The sequence below is a fragment of the Natator depressus genome, chromosome 2, assembly GCF_965152275.1.
Source record: "Natator depressus isolate rNatDep1 chromosome 2, rNatDep2.hap1, whole genome shotgun sequence".
NCBI classification, from domain to species: Eukaryota; Metazoa; Chordata; order Testudines; family Cheloniidae; genus Natator; species Natator depressus.
This window is the reverse complement of record NC_134235.1, coordinates 181,261,045-181,279,649: the sequence shown is the minus strand read 5'-3', so window position 1 is coordinate 181,279,649 and position 18,605 is coordinate 181,261,045. Positions and strand designations below refer to the sequence as shown.

Here is an 18,605-nt window from a genome sequence, read left to right as displayed (position 1 = left end):
AAAATCAGGCATGTTTCCAATAGAAACCCACCTACCTGTTTTTCTGCCAGCTTGTTCGCTGGGCTCCTTGGCAGCCCAGCTGGAGATAATTGTGGAGCCCAGACTTCCATGCTCCTGGCTCCCAGGCTTGCAGCTCTTTGGCAGCTCCCGCTAGCTTGCCTAATTGGGCACTGCAGAGCTGAGGCCTCTTGAGAAGGTGAGCTGCCAGTTCCCTGTCTGACTGATTCACCCCCTGGCCAGCTCCCCACAAAATATTTTAAGTTTTTTTACCCAATTCTGCTATAGAATGGAAATTTTTTCAAAATCTAGACTTCTTCATGGAACAAAAATCTCAATGCTGCTTAGCTCCAGTAAACAGGTTCTTCATTTTTTGTATAACAGGCAAAATACATTTAGATACTAGAAAGCATAGGATAAATATGACATTACCAAATTTATATGCATATATATTTATTTTCCGGTTGTGTTGTGCTGATCTACAAGGTAAAGAGGTGTCCTATTATCCATGTATTAATAGGTTTAAAGCTGTGGTATCAATTTGACAGTCATTATCATGGCAAATCCCAAACGGATCTCCTTGCAGACTGAGTATCATGTGGATCGGTAAACTTGACAATAGCTGGGATATCAAACTATAGCCAAGTCTGTCTTCGAATAACAAGTCCGCCTTTTGTTCTACAGAGTTACAATGGCAGAGCAACTTAACTTTCAACATTTGTTTTTATTTTTTAAATTTCCGTAGTTAACATAATTCTGAGCCAAGACATAGAAAATGGAAACCAGACCCAAAGAATCTACAATCTAGAGAAGATATTGGAACAGTTTCAGATTTTGGACACATCACTAATTTGCTTGTTCAGAGCTTTAGTTTTTATTCAAAGAGAAACAAATTTCAATCACTCGTCTTGTATTACACTAGCTGTTCATGCTATCATTTAATCAAAATTCCACTTCAATGAGCTAGCTCAGGTAAACAAATGTAATTTCAAACCTAAGGAACTAAAACTGCTTCACAGTTCAGAATGCATATAAACACATATAAATTGTATATTATATATATATCTACATAAGTGATCACACAATTCAAAGTTTATAGTTTACTTAAAATGATAAATGGAGGATTCTTACCAATGCATCTGCTACTGCTTCTTCTACATCAGAACCTGTGTTCAGAACTCTCATAGCACTAACCGATGATGACAATCTACTTGACTGACTGATCCCAAAACCTGTACCTGTCATAACAGAATAAGAAAATAATAAAAATTTCAATCTGAAAAGCAACATGGAAAATAGAATTTTAGTCACTTAAAAAAACCCAACCAGAAGGATAGTAACTGACAAGTGCTCCAATCTACTTCAATTCTTTTTTTAAATTTTCAGTTAAATGAAATTATGTGGCAATTATTTGATTTGTATTTCTGCAGCAAAAGAATGGGAAAAATAAACTAAAATTAATCAATGATTAAATAGAATATTTGATAAATATTTGTACTATGAGAGAAAGGAATCAAGAGACTCAACTGAGGCGTTGGGACTGCATTACAGAGCTATTTTTCTTTTGAAGAGCACCTGTTAAAATATATTAATCATTTTGGGTTTTTTTAATTATTTTTTTAAATAAAAAGCAAATATAAAAGGAAGGCTACCAACAGTGCTATGTTAGAGAACTACATGCATAAAAAGTGCTACAAATACCAAATAATAAGAAACTAAAATAAAATACATCTGCCAGCAAAAATAACTGTAAATACATTGTTGTGGGGGGTTGGGGGGGCGCGGAGGGTTGACCTTGGGAAAGAAAAACTTGCAATACGTACACATCTACCTTGATTATCAAAAACACAGAACTCAAATTAATGTAAATAATGGTTTTTAAAAATGGATTGTAAGGAAAACCAAATGGGAAAAAATATCCAGGATGACTGCACAGATGACAGCAAAGTGTACTCATCCTTCACCTGTAGCCCCATATACTTCTGGGGTGTAGAGGGCACCAGTAGATCTGGAGTGATGCCTGGAAGCTGCAATAACAGGATCATATAAACCCTATCTATTATCATGGAAGCAAGATACAGTGATAACTGTATAGATAAAGAGAATACTTTTTAGGAAACAGATGTAGCAATACTGCACGAAATTGAACAAATTGACAGAGAAAACATGAAATAAAGTTTCAGAAAACAAGTCCCTCAACTACATAACAGTGGCTTATTGTACAGAAGCCAATTCATGCTGAAGAAAATTAAAAGCAAACATTCCCTTTTTTAATTCAAAGCAAAACACACATATACACCCCTATACGAACCTTTCCAAAAAAGCTCACTGAGTCTGTATCTTAACTGCAAAGTTAACTTGACTTGTCTACCCTGGAGGGCCTAGCTTGAATGACAGCAGCCACACTGCAAAATAATACTTGAGCTGCACAGACTAATTAGATTACTGCACAGAGTTATTGTATTAACAGCTGACAAGTTGTGCTAGCTTGAGCTGTAGCCTATACCCTGGAAAGGCTAGCTAACTCAAGTTAAAATTACCACTAGGCTCAAATTAATGTTTTTTTGGTGCCTGGATAAAAAAAATGATTTAAAAAGTGTTGTGGTTTTTTTTTTAATAAATCACTTTTAATTTAATTTTAAAAAATAAAGTATTAAAAATAAACCTTTCTAAAGTTACATTTGAAAATAAAACCTCTATTAAGGTCTAAATTTACAATTATTCTACTTAAATAAATAAATATATGCTAAATCAATTAGTCTCTTCAAACTTTAATGAGATTAAAGAGTGCTGCTTTTTAAATTACATTTAGAATCAGGTGAAAATCTCTTTAATTTCTGAAGTCAACTCAAGTTTTATAAATACGTCACAATGTCAGGTACTGCATTAAGGATCTGTATTATTTTCAGTCTTTACAATGGAGTGCATATTGGTACAGGTTGAACCTCTCTAATCCGGCACTCCCTGGTCCAGCAACATCCATGGTCCAGCATAGGCACCAACTCCGTGGGTGCTCTGGGGCTGGAGCACCCACAAGGAAAAATTAGTGGGAGCGGAGCATTCATCAATGCCAAGCGCCAAGCTCCCCCCCTCCCCTCTTGCATGCTGATGGCCCCAAGCTTACCAACTCCTCCTCCTCCTCCCTCCCAGCGCTGATGGAGCACCACAAACAGCTGATTCAGAACGTTCAAGCTTCAGGAAGGATGGGAGGACCTGGGGTCGGAGGCTGGGACCCTGGGCGAGGGGCTAGGATGGGGTGGGCAAACTTTTTGGCCCGAGGGCCACATTGGGGTTGCGAAACTGTATGGAGGGCAGGGTAGGGAAGGCTGTGCCTCTCCAAACAGCCTGGCCCCCGCCCCCTATCCGCCCCTCCCACTTCCTGCCCTCTAACTGCCCCCTTCAGAAACCCAACTCATCCAACCCCCCCCTGCTCCTTGTCCCCTGACTGCCCCCGCCCCGGAACGCCACCCCCTATCCAACCCCCCCTGCTCCCTGTCCCCTGACTGCCCCGACCCCTATCCACCCCCAACAACCTCCCTGGGACTCCCACCGCAATCCAACCACCCCGTCCCCTGACTGCCCCAACCCCTATCCACATCCCCTGACAGGCGCCCCTCCCTCCCTGCTCGCTGATTTAAATAATGAATAAAATCTGTTATTTAAATCAATCAGTCCTGGTATGGACAGGACTCGAGTTATGGGTAACATTCCACTTATAACTTTACAGTGAAGACAAGCCGCCTTAGTATGCAATAGATGACATTTTTTCATTGTATTTTTTGTAATCCACTCAGCAATGATTAATATATTTTGCATCAACATAAATATGCTTATGTTATTTAACTATGAAGTATGGTTTCTTCTCCCCCACTAACTATATTATTGGATGCTTGGTTCTTTGGCAATCATATGCCAGCATACTTGACTAGACACTCAGCAGCACAAAAGACAACAAAAAATCAATGGCAGCGACACATGCTATCTGCAGGGCTTTGAACACATGCAATATTGGGACCAATTTCTCTATAATCTTCCACTGAAAATTCAATTCTTCCACTCAAGATATGAATTAAGAGTTCGTAATATCACTAGGAATTCTATTTAAAACAACCTCTCTCTCCACAAATACATCAAACAAGCAAGCCAAAAATATGCTAAAATATGGCTGTAACGTATTATAACAGGTAAAGGTGACTTTATTCCACGATCTCGTCTTCAAGAGTGTTCTTTGTACTCCTGATATTATAATGGATCATCTCGAATTACTTAATTTGGTTATTATTCTACCAAATTTTTAAAGATTTGTTATAATGATAAATGTTGAAAAGGACTAAAAAATAATGTACTTTCTGGTCAAAAGAAGTTAGAAGGCAATCTTGAAAAACATAAACCTTTAAAATTAACTGTATATAATAAATCAATAATCACTTGTTTCTCAGAGCAGTGAATTAAAATAGGTGCCCCCTCCCTCACTTCTTTGATATCAGCATCTGTAATCCCACTGTGATGTGGGATTACAAAAAGGTTTATACATAGAGATGGCATAAACTTGGGACATTACACAAACAAAATATTCTTTTTTGGGAGCCATTAACAACACTCTACAGTTGTAGAAGGGTTATATGTAAAACTGTCACATACATTATAAAAGAAAACTAATCACTGAGACAATTGATTTACTTAAATCTACGTTCCACTGGAATCAGTGGAAACTTCGAGAAAATAAGGTCTGCAGAATTATTTAAAGAAATACATTTTTGACAATAGACTAATTATATGGAAGAAGACAAACTGGCTTAACTAATCACTAGGGAAATTTGAAAACAAAAATCAGGAAATAGAAAGGTAAGAAGTCCTGTGATATTTATTTCAGGAACAGACATTTTTACTAAATCTTGATTTCCATAGAGGTTATTCTACATTCTTGATACAAGCAATAGATACAACCTACTCGTGGTATTTGGCATCTGAACACAGAGGTTAAAAACTTCATTAACAACAACAGAAATAACATTTCAAGTAACAGCTCTCCCAGTAACCCAATGTCTAACAACAACATTATGGAGTTATTTTAATAACGATGTCTTAAAAATATGGAGCATTTGGCTTGGCATAACATGTCAATTATATACAAGATGCAAGCAATTAAACTGTTCAAATTCAAGCAAAAGCAGCACAGAAGTATCTGAAAACACTCTGCTTTTTGAAAACATATATGTAATACCCCACAGAACCTATCAGTTGCATTCTAATGAAGAGTTGACTAGTGGATCCTATATAACTTGCTCATTCATTAGGTTTCCTGATTAAATAGCATCTGGTTAAATTAGCATCTGATACTGAGACAGCTTCCATTTATTTACCCAACTCTTTGCCAGTAAAAATACGACTGACAGGAGCAAACTGCCTTAACAGCCCAAAATAAGGATCAGACTTTCAGATGCTAATAAGGAACATACTGGGGTGCCTCAATTTGAGGCTGAAAATAGAGTAAAGATCTTAATATTTTGGGAGTGAGCTGAGGAATTGGAAGCAAGGTATCTTTGCTGTAGACTATACTGAACTGGGAAGAAATAAAAAAGGAACTAAAAATCTATTATAAATTCATACAAAGTAGGTAAATTTCAAATAGAACATTCAAGTGATACATTTTCTACCTTACAGAAGGAGCCCAAAACCAACTAAAATAATCTTTTCAAGACAAGTTTGCTACCTAAATCATAGGCAACTTTCATCCAGATGTAACGATTTATGATTAGAATCTACTGATTTTTTTTTTTTTTTAAAGCCAGCTATGTGCTTCCTGTACTTCCATTTGGGTTTTGTAAAGAGATGTCAGTTTGACACTTGCAAATATTTTAAGAGTCAGGCCAGTAAATTGCAGTATTACATGTGAAAGCTGTGTCATTGTTTACAGTAGCTCTAGGAAAGAAGTCTGAAGCATCTGTGTTTGTGCAAATCTGAAATGTAAAGAAGTTGCCAGCCTCCTCTCCCCCATATAACGACCTATGTTAATTGTGCATTATGCTGTTTTTGAGACATTTAAAGTAGGTTTCAAAACTGGATTTAGGTTCACCCACTCTGGCAAGAGCCCTTACTATTTGCTTCCATTTATTTCCAAAAAATGTAGAGACTATTCTTACAGTAAAAGTCTGCTCTGAAAAATGACTGCATGAAACTGGCATCTTCTAACTCAATGGATCTGCTATCCATTTGCACCGAGATTCATACTGACTTACTTTAGCGACAAAAAATAGAATTTTAATTTTTTTTGTTTTACTTCTATTAGCACTAGAGTGACAATATAGCAATAGTTTTTTCTTTTCCATCAATAGAATTGTTTAGTAACTGCACTATAATTCCTATTATTCCTGTAATATAAAACCAGTTATCAATCCGCTCTATCTGATCCAGGGACCAGGAAGAAAACCCCAGGTTTTGAGCACAAGAAAACCGAGTCACAGTAAGGTTTTTATTTATATGTAAGCATTTGATATTGAAATCAAGACAAAAACCTATAATCTTACAATGCCATTTTTACAGTCACTTTTTTGAGCAGAACTGCTCTTTCTAAAGCCTCAATCTAGGAACTGTGTGGTGAGGTTATCTTCCCGGGTTCTTGGTGTAAAGGATAAGACTAACACCAGTGTGACATTTACTTTTTTAATGTGCATTTCATTCACTTGTTGATTGATACTCTAGCAAAGTAAATGGCAAATGAGTCCAAAGGAAGGGAAAATAATGGTTACCTACTATAAGCTAAATGAAGAAGACATGGGTTCATTAGATGCAGATAATGAAAGGCATAAATAGGCACAACAAAGTCTCCAAGTACTTACCAAGGGGTGGAAAAGAGCGGACAGGGCTTGTGTCCCTGCTACTTTCACGGCTGGCCTCCCGACTGCACCCCTGACTCACACTAGGTCGAGGAATGCGGCTGCCTCGTGCTAGTATGATTCAGTGTACAGAGAAACAGCAGCACAGAAAGGGAGAAGACACAAGAAAAGTTGTAGTTTTAATGTAATTTTGTTTGTGCAATAAATCAGATCAATTATGTATTTCTAAGAACAGACGTTGCCTCTATTCATGTAGCACTACAGTATTATCTTCTGACATTCTATGAATTTGACAAATTGCACTAAATGAAGCCAGTTCAGATGAAAGTATCTTCTTCACAACATAAACTAACGTGAATTTGGAACCTCTCTAAAGAAAGTTGAAAAATGCTTTAAAAGGATGGTAACTTTTTTCAGATTACAGTTGAAACATTGATCAGTAAGTACAGCCTGTGAAGAGCATACAAACAGTAGTTCATTCAGAACTTACTCAGTTTAGTTCCAGCTAATCTTTCTTTTTTAATGTGGAAATAAATGTTGCTTTTGCTACACTAGAGTACAGTACAACAATCTATTTAAAAAGGGGGAAATAATTCAGTTTAAGGTAAAGGTAAGGTAAAATTAAATAAAAATACTACAGAAAATCAGGTTACGGATAGCAGTAACCTCAGTTTTATTTACTGACATATTTCAAGAGAGTATAGATAATTGAGTTATACCATGAGGCTGTACTTGGGGGAAATATTAAGCATAATACATTCATTTTTACACCACACACACAATATAAAACAAGTATTTAAAGGATGCTAATTGTCTTGATGTCTTCTTCCCAGTTTTCAGTGTTTCCAGGCTGCCATAAAGATTTTGAGGGTTCCCAACAACGCTGAATATTTATAGGGGCCCGATTCACTTGCTCCTTCCTCTTTTTGGGAGGAGTTTAAGAGTAAGCATGGAGGCATAGATCAGTGCATTTCGAGAACAGCAAACTTCATAGTCCCACCTTAAATATGAAGTGTGTTGCAAATCGTTGGCCTCCTTTGGAAGTTGGCTCTGCAGGTCCCCAGTCAGATTTTATAGTTTCAATTATATGTTTTCCAACCCCATCATCTGTAACTAGGCACTAAATGCATAAAGTAACATCATCTGTAAAGAAACCTCAGAGGTTACTTGATCGTTCTTACCTACTGACAATCTAGAAGGACTTGCTTCCCTACTGCATCCTTGGCTTCGTGGGATCTTGCTCCGTTTTTGTGCTGTTGCTGGATTGACTAACACTCTCTGAACCCCTGTGTTCATAGTTGAAAGTGCAGTTGTAGTCAAAACTCTTCCAGGAGATCCAGATCGACTACCAGCTGAAGGCAAAATAAGTAAAAATAAGTAACTTCAGATAAATAGCAAGGATAAAAAGACAGAAAAACAACATGTTTGAAATGGTTCGAAAAAACAGTTTGGAAGAACTTACAAGATAAAATGTAAAATTTGAGAAAATCTGTAAGATCTACATCTAGTCTTAAAAATGAAGCACCTCTCACAAGGTATAGATAAAAATATCTGTGCAAGTCTGAAAACTTTATCACGGTATTTAGGACTATATGAGCACCATAGCAAGCAATTGTAACCGCACACCAAAAATATTATTCTTTTCACTAGTATTTACAAAAGCTGAATATTTCCAATATTCCTGAATGTGAAGATTGAGAGGTTACTTACCTTACAGCAATTTGAGTTCAAGACGTTTTGTCCCTATGGGTGCTCCACCCTAGGACATATGCAAGCCCATGCACTCTTGATTTGAGACTGCAAAGTAGTGTCTGTGAGCCCCGCCTCTACAGAGTGGTTCCTCCTGCTCTGAACGAGTGCATTTAGGGAGACGTCACCCTGCCACCACTCAGTTACCTTGAAAGCGAAGCTGAATTCCACAGAAGAGGGGAAGGAGGGCCAGAGGTGGAGCACATTTAAGGACAAAACGTCCCAAAGAACTCAAGTTACTGTAAGGAAGTAACCTTTCCTTCTTCTTCGAGAATATGTCCCTATGGGTGCTCCATTGTAGGAGACACCCAAGCAGAAGCTCAATGAAGAGGTAGGTCCAGGACATACAAAAAAACTGCATTACCGAATGAGTTATCTCGGGAAGCAGGTAAGATGAAGTAATGTTTGGTAAAGCCATGTACAGAAGACCAAATAGCAGTCCTGCAGATTTCTGCTCTGGCAACATCCTTCAGTGGAGTTACAGATCTGGACTGAGCACTAATGGAATGTGCTGTTACTCTGTGAACACCAGCATTTTCAGAGCAGGTCAGGATGCATTCAAAACCCACTTAGACAGTCCGTGTGGAAATCGGTTGACCCTTCATCCTATCTGCAATTGATACAAATAGTCTGGGAGATACCCGGAATGGTTTAGATAGAAAGAAAGGGCCCTCCTGACATTCAGCAGACAAAGGCTTGATTCTTCTCTGGAGGCACAAGGTTTGAGCAGAAAACTGGTAGGCGAATTTCCTGGTTAATGTCATATTCCAAGGGAGGAATATAACGTCTGGGAGGAAGCAAGGATGGGGATGTAATATAGTCTTGTCTTTGTAGAAGGTGGTATATGGTGGGTCCACCAGGAGATCTTCCCACTCACCCATTCACCTTCCTGAGGTGAAGGCAATTAGGTACAAAATTTTGGGGTGAGAGAGCAGGTTGCCATTGGTTTGAAGGGGGATTTTTTTTAGGGCACTCAAAATCAGGTTGAAATCCCACTTGGGAGCCTGCTGTCTAATAGGTAGAAACAAGTTGTATATGCCTTGAAGAAATCTGGTTTCTGTAGGGTGGGCCAAAGACTGAGAAGCCCTGAATAGATGAGTGGAAGGCTGTGATGATGACAGATGTACTCTGATAGAGCTCATTGAGAAACCCTATGTTTTTAATTCAAATAGGCAGCCCAGGATGTTAGAAAGCAGAACTTTCTAGGCTTTAGAAGATATGAGGGAGCACAATGATTGGAAGTGCTTGCACCTTTGCAAGCAAGTTTTATGAGTACTAGTCTTTCTACTAGATAAGAAAACTGACTAAACTCTATCCAAAAAGGTCAATTCCATGCTTGAGAGTCACTGAGCAGCCAGGTTTTCAGATTCAGGGAGAAGGGGATGGGATGGATGAAGACCTCTGTCAATAGGTCTTTTGTAATAGGAAATCTGAGCAATGTTACCTCCAAGAGGTGGATGAGGTTTGAGTACCACACCTGTCTCAGCCAAGCAGGTAATACGAAGCTAGCCCTCACTCCTTGAGAAGAATCTTGAGGATTAATGATATAGGTAGGAAGCACGAAGAAGGGAACAAGGCCATGTTGTTATCAGGGCATTCCCCAGAGAGTCATGGCTGTAACTTCCATTGGAGTAGAACAGGAAACATTTCATTTTGTTCGGGGTAGCAAAGAGGTCTACCCACCGGTATACCTCAGGTCTGGCAGATCCTGTGGAAGACAGAGTCCTTGATTCATGATCTTGCCAGAAGTGGCTGCTCAAGGAGTCTGCGATTGTATTGTGCGACCTGGTAAACAGGCTGCCGATATTTCTATCTGATGAGAGAGAGACCAGATTCCAGCCTTAATGACTATGCACATAAGGACTGGGGTCTTGCTCTGCCCTGGCAATTGACATAATACATCGGTGCCCCTTTGTCCAGCATTACTCCAGCATGACTGAGTGACTTTGTATGGTGAGAGAGAAGTGTTGGCAAGCATATCGATCTGTTTTTAACTCCAGGACACTGATTTGGAGCACTGATTTCTGTGCTAAGTCTCCCTGTAGATGAGCTCCCATCCCAAAGATACATATATTATGAGGGTCTTCAAAGGTGCTGGATACAAGAATGGGGTTCCAATACAGACCCTCCATCATGTAAGACAGTCCAACACCTTCTAAGGCATTGTGATACTTTAGGAAAGGCTGCGTCAGTCTGGAATATACGCTGTCCTTATCCACGTATAGAAGCAACCTGAGGTGCATCCTCACATGGGGTGTCACATGCCTGGGGGCTGACATGCGGCCTAAGACCTATAGACAAATTCTCACTGTTGTTTGAGGGCTACACTGCAATGCTGAGATTCGGTTGGATAAGGTGAAGAATCTCTCCTCAGTAGGTAGGATCTTGCTGTTGTGAAGTCCAGAGTAACTCCTATAAAGTCTCCTCTCTGTACTGCAGATAGCGTGTATTTTTTGTGGTTGATGTGGAGTCCCAAAGATGGGAATAGTGTTTAATGGTCTGGACATTGCTGCCTGGACCTCTGTTCACCAATTCTTAGACTTCCTCTAGTGGGATCTGAAGTGAATCCACTAGCCTTTTCATGAGATCCAGGAAAGCTAAAATCATCAGCATAGGAGGGCAGTGGTGGCAATAGCACCTCATTTGGAGATGAAGAGGACTTTAGAGATGGAGGTGAGATCTCCTCAGCCTGAGACTCTTGCTCCTCCTGTACACTTTTTTTATTGTCCAGGGCTGTAAAGCAACTGTGACTGAGGCAGTCTGCAACATAGAAGCTAATGTACTGGGACTTGGAGGGGGAAAAGCATATGCCTCCAGAGCTAGGGCAAGTCCTACTAACAGGAGCTTAAGTCTAGTCTTCCTGTCCTCTTGGATCTGCCTTTGAAATCCAGACGAACCTTGCATTTAGAAGGGTTGTGACTTGTGAGAGTCCCCCCAAACACCACAGGCAGCTCAAGTGTCCATCAATATGGGGAAAGGGCTTGTGGCAAGTCTCAACCCCTGGGGTTTGGGGCATAGCAAATTGTGCTCCAACACAAAACAGAAGATGGAAGAAGAGGGGAAGAAGTCCTCCTGCCCCCAACCAACGCAACAATTGCTACGCAAAATAAAGGTAACAATGAAAACAGATAACTAAAAGGAATTACTGAAACAAATAAATGAAGTAAAGAATTCACAAAGTGAAGGTAGGAAGCTGAATACAGCAGACTCTTTTGAGTCACAAGTGGCTGAAAAGGAACTTTGTGGTGGCAGGCTTGCAACTCCTTATGTTCCCTGTTTAAAGCACGAGGCATCTCTCTGCGCATGCCCACGGACGCTTCACAGTCTTTGATTGAGAGTGCACAGGCATATGCACATCCTATGGTGGGGCACCCAGTGGGATTATATAGTAGAACAACAACAGTGTGTTCATTTTTAAAATTATATGGGACTGTTGGTCACATATTGCTGTTTTCTGAACCACCAATAGTTAAACCAAATAGATAATTTTGTTCTGTAACATCCCTGGACTGATCACCTTGGTTTTCACAACACAACAAATAACTATTGTATTTTCTAAACATGTAAAAGATGAAGTAGGCCGTGGTATTTCTTCAAATCCTACTCTCTTGGAGCCCAATCATCTAACACTGACTGTAGACAATGGAAAGACTCCCACTGACTTCCATGGAAGTTATTCTAAAAATTCAATTTAGAAAGCTTTTTTTTCAACCTTTGGAACACATTATGAAAAAACACACCTGATCAAGATGTTAAAATTCTTTGTTGAAGTGTCTTAGCAAATTTTATTCATAAAAATTATACATTTATTAGAAATTTGATCTTTGATTTTAACATATTGCATCCACTGGAAGAAATTGGTCACTTTTAACTAGACTATCTTCATCCTTCGAAGTTTCAGCTGTGGGGAACTTACATTTTAATACCTAACAAATGGTACATTCATATCCCTTACTGATACTCTAATTAAAACTGTATTTTATAGCAATAATCAGTTTAACTATATGTCATTGTTGCCAAATGCAGAATAAAAACAATTTCACCTAAAAATCTTAATTAAAAAGCAAAGCTATTTTTAACCAAAATCAGCTTAGTGAAATGAAGCCTATAATAATTTTTCTAGCCCTGTTTAAAAGAAGAAAACAGTGTAAGCATAGGAACGCTATAAGATGTCTATTAGCTTAAGTACATTTCATAGTACTCTTACATTACAAGGACTACCACTGTCAACCAAAAAGCAAAGATGCTATAACAATAAAAAGTCCACAGGCATATTTTAGGACCACAAGATGATTAAAGCTTGATAGCAAGAAATGACTGAAAAAATGTGCGTGTGTGGGGGAGGAGACTGAAAACAATGCACCATGCATAAACTATATGATTTGTTGGTTGAATTGAGACTTGAAATGATTATTTAGCAAAATGCCCTTTTCTATCTATGGGCCTATTCAGCAAAAATGAGACATGCAATATTGTGCAGCACGAAGTCATGAACCTAGCTTCTGTTACTGAGATGAACAGATGACATTTCTAGCTTCTGTTACTGAGATAAACAGACGACATTTCTACCAGCTTTGTGTAGTTTTGTGAGAATTAAGAGCTCATGCAGAGCCTCTGCATATCATTCAGACCATCCCAATTGACTCAGGAAGACCTGGCAGAATACAGAATAACGGTCTTCTGTACTAGAGAATTTCCAGCAGATTCCCTGAAGTAGCTTGCAAAACCTGACAATCCTTTACCCTTCCCCTTCGCTAAATGCAAAAAGTGTGCTTGATCAATATAAAGTTATATACATCACTCTGCTGTGTATAGATGTTTGTTACATCTGCTTGACCACTACTGTGTGGTACACTGGACTCTCCTAACATGTTCAGCGAAATCTGGTATCTTCAGAACTGTCCACCTTACACACAGTAGCATGAGCAGTTGCAGATTTAAGCAATCAGTGCTATTTTGATAGTGGAAGAAAAAAGTTACAAAGATGATACTCCACAGTTACAAAGAAGAAATGTTTTTTCCTTCTAAGAATTACATTAAAGTAAGTAGTCGTAGGACCATGGAAAGTGAGCTGGAATTTCTGCTGAATAGGGTTCTATGTTAGGGATATGTAGACAAATGATCAAACAACAATGCACACACAAATTTTGAGTCTTACCACCAATGGGGTTAGCAGACTGTGATCCTGAACAAGTGTAAAAGGCAGGATTAGGGTAAAGGTTTACAATCCATGAAGAGGGAGGGAGCAGAGCAGATTAAAAATGGATGGCAAATGGAAACAAGAAAGCTTTAGTCAGTTCACACAGGAGAAAAAAAGCCACAAAAGTGTTATGCAAAAAGCAAGGCATTTTAGTAGCTTCCATAACTAAAGAATTAGGTTCAGATGCTTGTGTATAAATCAGATGAAGCAAAGCTGCAAAAGCAAATTACAAGTTTCCATCTTTCTAACTGCATAATACTAAAGAATTACATTATTTTCAATTAAATATGAACTCAACTTTCACAATATATTCAAGTATTATTAGACTGCAAAAAAATAAAAGATTTAAAAACCGAAGAAAGCAATTTTCATGAAAGACCACAAATATTTTCTTATTCAAGACAAAAACAGTGATGGAAAATTTGGCTGGGAGTGGGGTGGGTGATCAAAACAGCTCCAAAAGGGGAAGCACAGGTACTGGAACACATTTGTAATCTGACAAGACACTTTCAGATAATTATAAAATGAGTCAAAAAGTTTAAACTTAACTAAATGTTGTCACTCTAACTTTCTATTATTTCCTTTATTATAATCCGTCTGAGGGTTAAAAGCAATTTTTCAAATCAGAAAATTTATTCTTTTTCTCTAATAGAGATAAACATAGTAACACCATGCAAACCCTCATAAATTAGCCAGAACCAAACTGAAAACAAGAGTAGCAACTTTTCTATTCATGACTTAACCGCAGTACAGATCTGTATACATGTATTTAATACGACTGTCTATTTACAAATAACTCTGAGGGTGGGAGTAGGAGGAAAGTTCCTCCAAAATCCCTAGTTACAATTATGTATTTCCCCCCCCCCAAAAAAAACTACCTAACCTTGCGAGTGCAAGTACGAGTCAAATATTGTAGCCTTTAAACCCATATCCTTGAAACTTGAAGTACATCTGTATCCCTAAATTTGCACAATGGTTTTGGTTTCAAAAGAACTTATCCCGCCAGATGAGACAATAATGTATTGTTTTAAAATGACTTATTTTTAAAATATGGAAACTTGGTCTAAGACAACAGAAGGGGAACGCTGTACTACAATTGTTTGTAAAAGGTGGGAATCTAAGTCTAATATGTAACCCATTATAAAATGGTCTGACTAGTCTGGAACTTTTCACTCACAGTTTCATGTCAATAATTCTCATTTAAATTAGAATTTTAGAAAAATTATGCCACAAAACGTCAGGCACACTTGTGCTTCAGTTGCCCCTCTCCTGTGAACTTTTATTTATATTGGAATTGGAAAAAGGTTCAGAAAAGGACAACAAAAATTATTAGGGGCCTGGAACGGCTTTCATATGAGGAGAGATTAATAAGTCTGGGATTTTTCAGCTTGGAAAAGACGACGACAAAGCGGGGGGGATATGATAGAGGTCTATAAAATCATGACTGGTGTGGACAAAGTAAATAAGAAAGAATTATTTACTCCTTCTCATAACACAAGAATTAGGGGTCACCAAATTAAATGAATAGGCAGCAGGTTTAAAACAAACAAAAGGAAGTATTTCTTCATACAAAGTACAGTCAACTTGTGGAAATCTTTGCCAGAGGATGTTGTGACGGCCAAGACTATAACAGGGTTCAAAAAAGAACTAGATAAATTCATGGAGGATAGGTCCATCAATGGCTATTAGCCAGGATGGGCAGGGATGGTGTCCCTAGCCTCTGTTTGCCAGAAGTGAAGAATGGGCAACAATGGGAATGGATCATTTGATGATGAGCTGTTCTGTTCATTCCCTCTGGGGCACCTGGCGTTGGCCACTGTCGAAAGACAGGATATTGGGCTGGATGGACCTTTGGTCTGACCCAGTATGGCCGTTCTTAAGTTATGTTCTTATGTTTATTTGCTTTACTAGTCCTCTTTTACATTGTCTAGGAATTCTTATTTGTCACACTCCTGAGATTTGTAAACAATGAGCTCTGCTGAAGGATTAAGCTCCGAGTGGAAGGACGGCTGCCAGTTGGGGGGGATTTATTTTTCTATACCACCATATGTAAAGCCATACAATTATTTCAGTAGAACATCAGGGAGTTCTACCCAACTCATCCCTTCAGGCTCTGATCCAGACAGAAAGTGAGTTCTTTTGCAAACCACCACTATTACCAGTAAAATACAATTTAAATGCTTCAGTTTACATTTTATTGAATGTGAAGAATTAATTAGCTAAAACTGAATTAAGAGTACAAACCTCTTAACAGTGACCACCTCTGTAGAAACTGAATATCCATCAATGATTTAGGCATAACCTTTTTTTACCATTTATTTTGAGTAATTTCCCATCAAAATTTCTTGATTAATAAAGCTCTTTTATGGGAATTTATTAGAAGTATAATGCATATGTCTGTTGATCTTTCGATTTTGTAAAAGCTTGTTTTCACAGAATCTGCAAATTCTGGGCCAAGTTTGACCAGCATCCCTTTGAAAATAAAAAGGCCTTCAGGAAATTGTTACTGAAAAATTAATGCAAACTTATAGTAAGGAAGATTTGATAACCAAATGAATTTGTTCGCTTTTAATTTCGTCAATTCCATGACTATCTAAAGAAGGGTATGTTATGGACTAATGACCTTTTAAAGTTACTATACTTTCTGTGCATTTTAAAGCATCATTCTACTCTGAAAAGTGGTTAAAATTATATGGGGGGATGTCGTATGTCTCACCATTTTCATAACAAGCTTGCCAACTTTACTCACAAAAAGTTTACATACTGACTACTGGCACCTGACCAGTATTTGTTTGTCCTGTCCTGATAACTGCATAGTAATTAGCCATATATAAGTGCAGGTGCATGTTTGAAAATCAGGCCCCAAATTGCTAATTTAAAAAAAATGTTTAGTACAAAAATGCATACGGAGTGGAATGGGATAACTTTTTTTTAAATCAAAACTGATAATGTAAAAAGATTCCCCCCCCCCCATTTAATGACCACATATATTTAGGTGTGGCAGAATCTGATTTTTTAAATAATTTTCATGGATAATATTGTTTATTTTTAAGCATTATTTTATCAAATTATATTTTCATAGTTGTGCATAATTATGGGTTTCAAGCATTTTTTTATTTTTTATCAATTTTAAATGTTTACAATTGTGGGAAATTAAGGGGGGGGTGTAAGACAATGGGGAGTCAGACAATAATTTAACTACAACAGATGCTGAGATTCAAAAAAGAGATGGTTACTTACCTGTAACTGGACGGGCTTCGAGATGTGTGTTCTCTATCTGTACTCCACTGAGGGTTTTGCATGCGCACCATGTGTCTGGAGCTGGAGAATTTGAAAGTAGTATCCGTTGGTCCGCGCATGTGCTTTGGTTCACCTCATAGTTTCATCCAAGGTGATAAAAGGGCAATGTGGATTAACAGCATCTCCAATTCTTTCTCCACCACGAATCCAACAGATACATAGCAGAGGGGAAGGACGGTGGAAAGTGGAATACAGATAGGGACCACACATCTCAAAGAACCTCCAGTTACAAGTAAATAACTTCCTCCTCTTCTTTGAGTGATGGTCCCTACTGTATTCAACTGAGAGTGATTAATAAGGAGTACCTAAATCGGAGGAGGATGCAAGGATGAAGATAGAACTGTTGAGCAGAGGATTGCTGTGCTGAAGGAGGAATCTGCTGTCAAGTCCTGACCTTGAGTTTTTCTGCTACTGCCACCAACAGTCTGGGGGAGTTCCTGATGAGGCTTGTCCTCTGTAGGTAGAAGGCCAAGACCCATCGGATGTCTAGGGAGTAGAGTCATCCTTCCTCTGCAGATGTGTGTGGCTTCGGGAAGAAAACAGGTAAGTGAATGGATTAATGTGAAACTGGGAGATGACCATTGGTAGAAATCTGGGATGCAGGGAGACTCCATCTTTATGGAAAATCATGAAAGGGGGTTCAACAATCTTGGACCCAAGTTCACTGACCCTTTTCGCAAAAGTGATAGCAACAAGAAAGGCGACTTTCATTGAAAGGAGGAACACAGAACATGATGCCAACGGTTCAAAGGGTGGTTTTGTTGTACAAATAGAACTAGGTTAAGATCCCACTGGGGAGCGAAGGGTTTGATGGGCGGGAAGGTTCTGATGAGGCCCTTCCAGAAACTAACAGCTAACGGGTGTGTAATGACGGAGTGCCCTTCCATTGGGGGAGGGAGAAGAGTGGAAGGTGCTAATCGCAGCTAGGTGGACTTCTAGAGAGATGAGGGTGAGATCCGATGCCTTCAAGGACAGGAGGTAATCCAGGAGGAGGGGGATCTCCACCAATTCTGGGGGAAGTTCCTTTTGCTAGGCCCAACAGGCAAAACATTTCTGTTTGGCCCAGTAACAGTGTCTACTGGATTCTTTCCTGCTGCTGGAGAGGATGTTTTGCATGTCTGCGGAACAGGCCGGTTCTAGAGAAGATGCCCAATCAAATAAAACGCTGTGAGGTGGAGCACCTATGGATTGGGATGTCTATCTAGCTGTTGTAGTGCATCAGCAGATCAGGGACGGTGGGGATGGGAATTGATGGACAGGTGGTTGGGAAACTAGAATTGCCTGGGTCAGCAGGGGGCTATCAGAATGACTGTTGCTCTGTCTTGTCTGATCTTGTGGAACACTTGTGGTAGGAGCAATAGAGGAGATGAGGAATAGTTATCTTGGTCTGACCAGGACAGTATGAGAGCATTGCTCTGAGAGTGGTGACTGAGACCTCCCCAGAGCAATACATGTTGCATTTTCTGTTTATGTGAGAGGTGAAGAGGTCTCTGGTTGGCATCCCTCATTGGTTGAAGATGTAG

At 38.9% G+C, this 18,605-nt stretch overlaps 1 protein-coding gene across 48 annotated transcripts in view; it reads right to left on the bottom strand.

Moving 5' to 3' along the window:
• The window catches only part of CLASP2 (cytoplasmic linker associated protein 2), a 270,485-nt gene that overhangs the window by 80,094 nt on the left and 171,786 nt on the right, over positions 1–18,605 (bottom strand). For 15 of the 48 annotated variants that reach the window (XM_074945433.1, XM_074945436.1, XM_074945431.1 and 12 more), the window contains 5 exons: positions 13,741–13,767; positions 8,015–8,185; positions 6,837–6,944; positions 1,962–2,024; positions 1,129–1,235 (listed from right to left, as the gene is read on the bottom strand). In XM_074945433.1, the coding sequence (XP_074801534.1) occupies positions 1,129–1,235; positions 1,962–2,024; positions 6,837–6,944; positions 8,015–8,185; positions 13,741–13,767 (476 nt within the window). The remainder of the gene's footprint in view (positions 1–1,128; positions 1,236–1,961; positions 2,025–6,836; positions 6,945–8,014; positions 8,186–13,740; positions 13,768–18,605) is intronic. The other 33 variants (XM_074945434.1, XM_074945445.1, XM_074945442.1 and 30 more) reach the window with 4 other exon arrangements.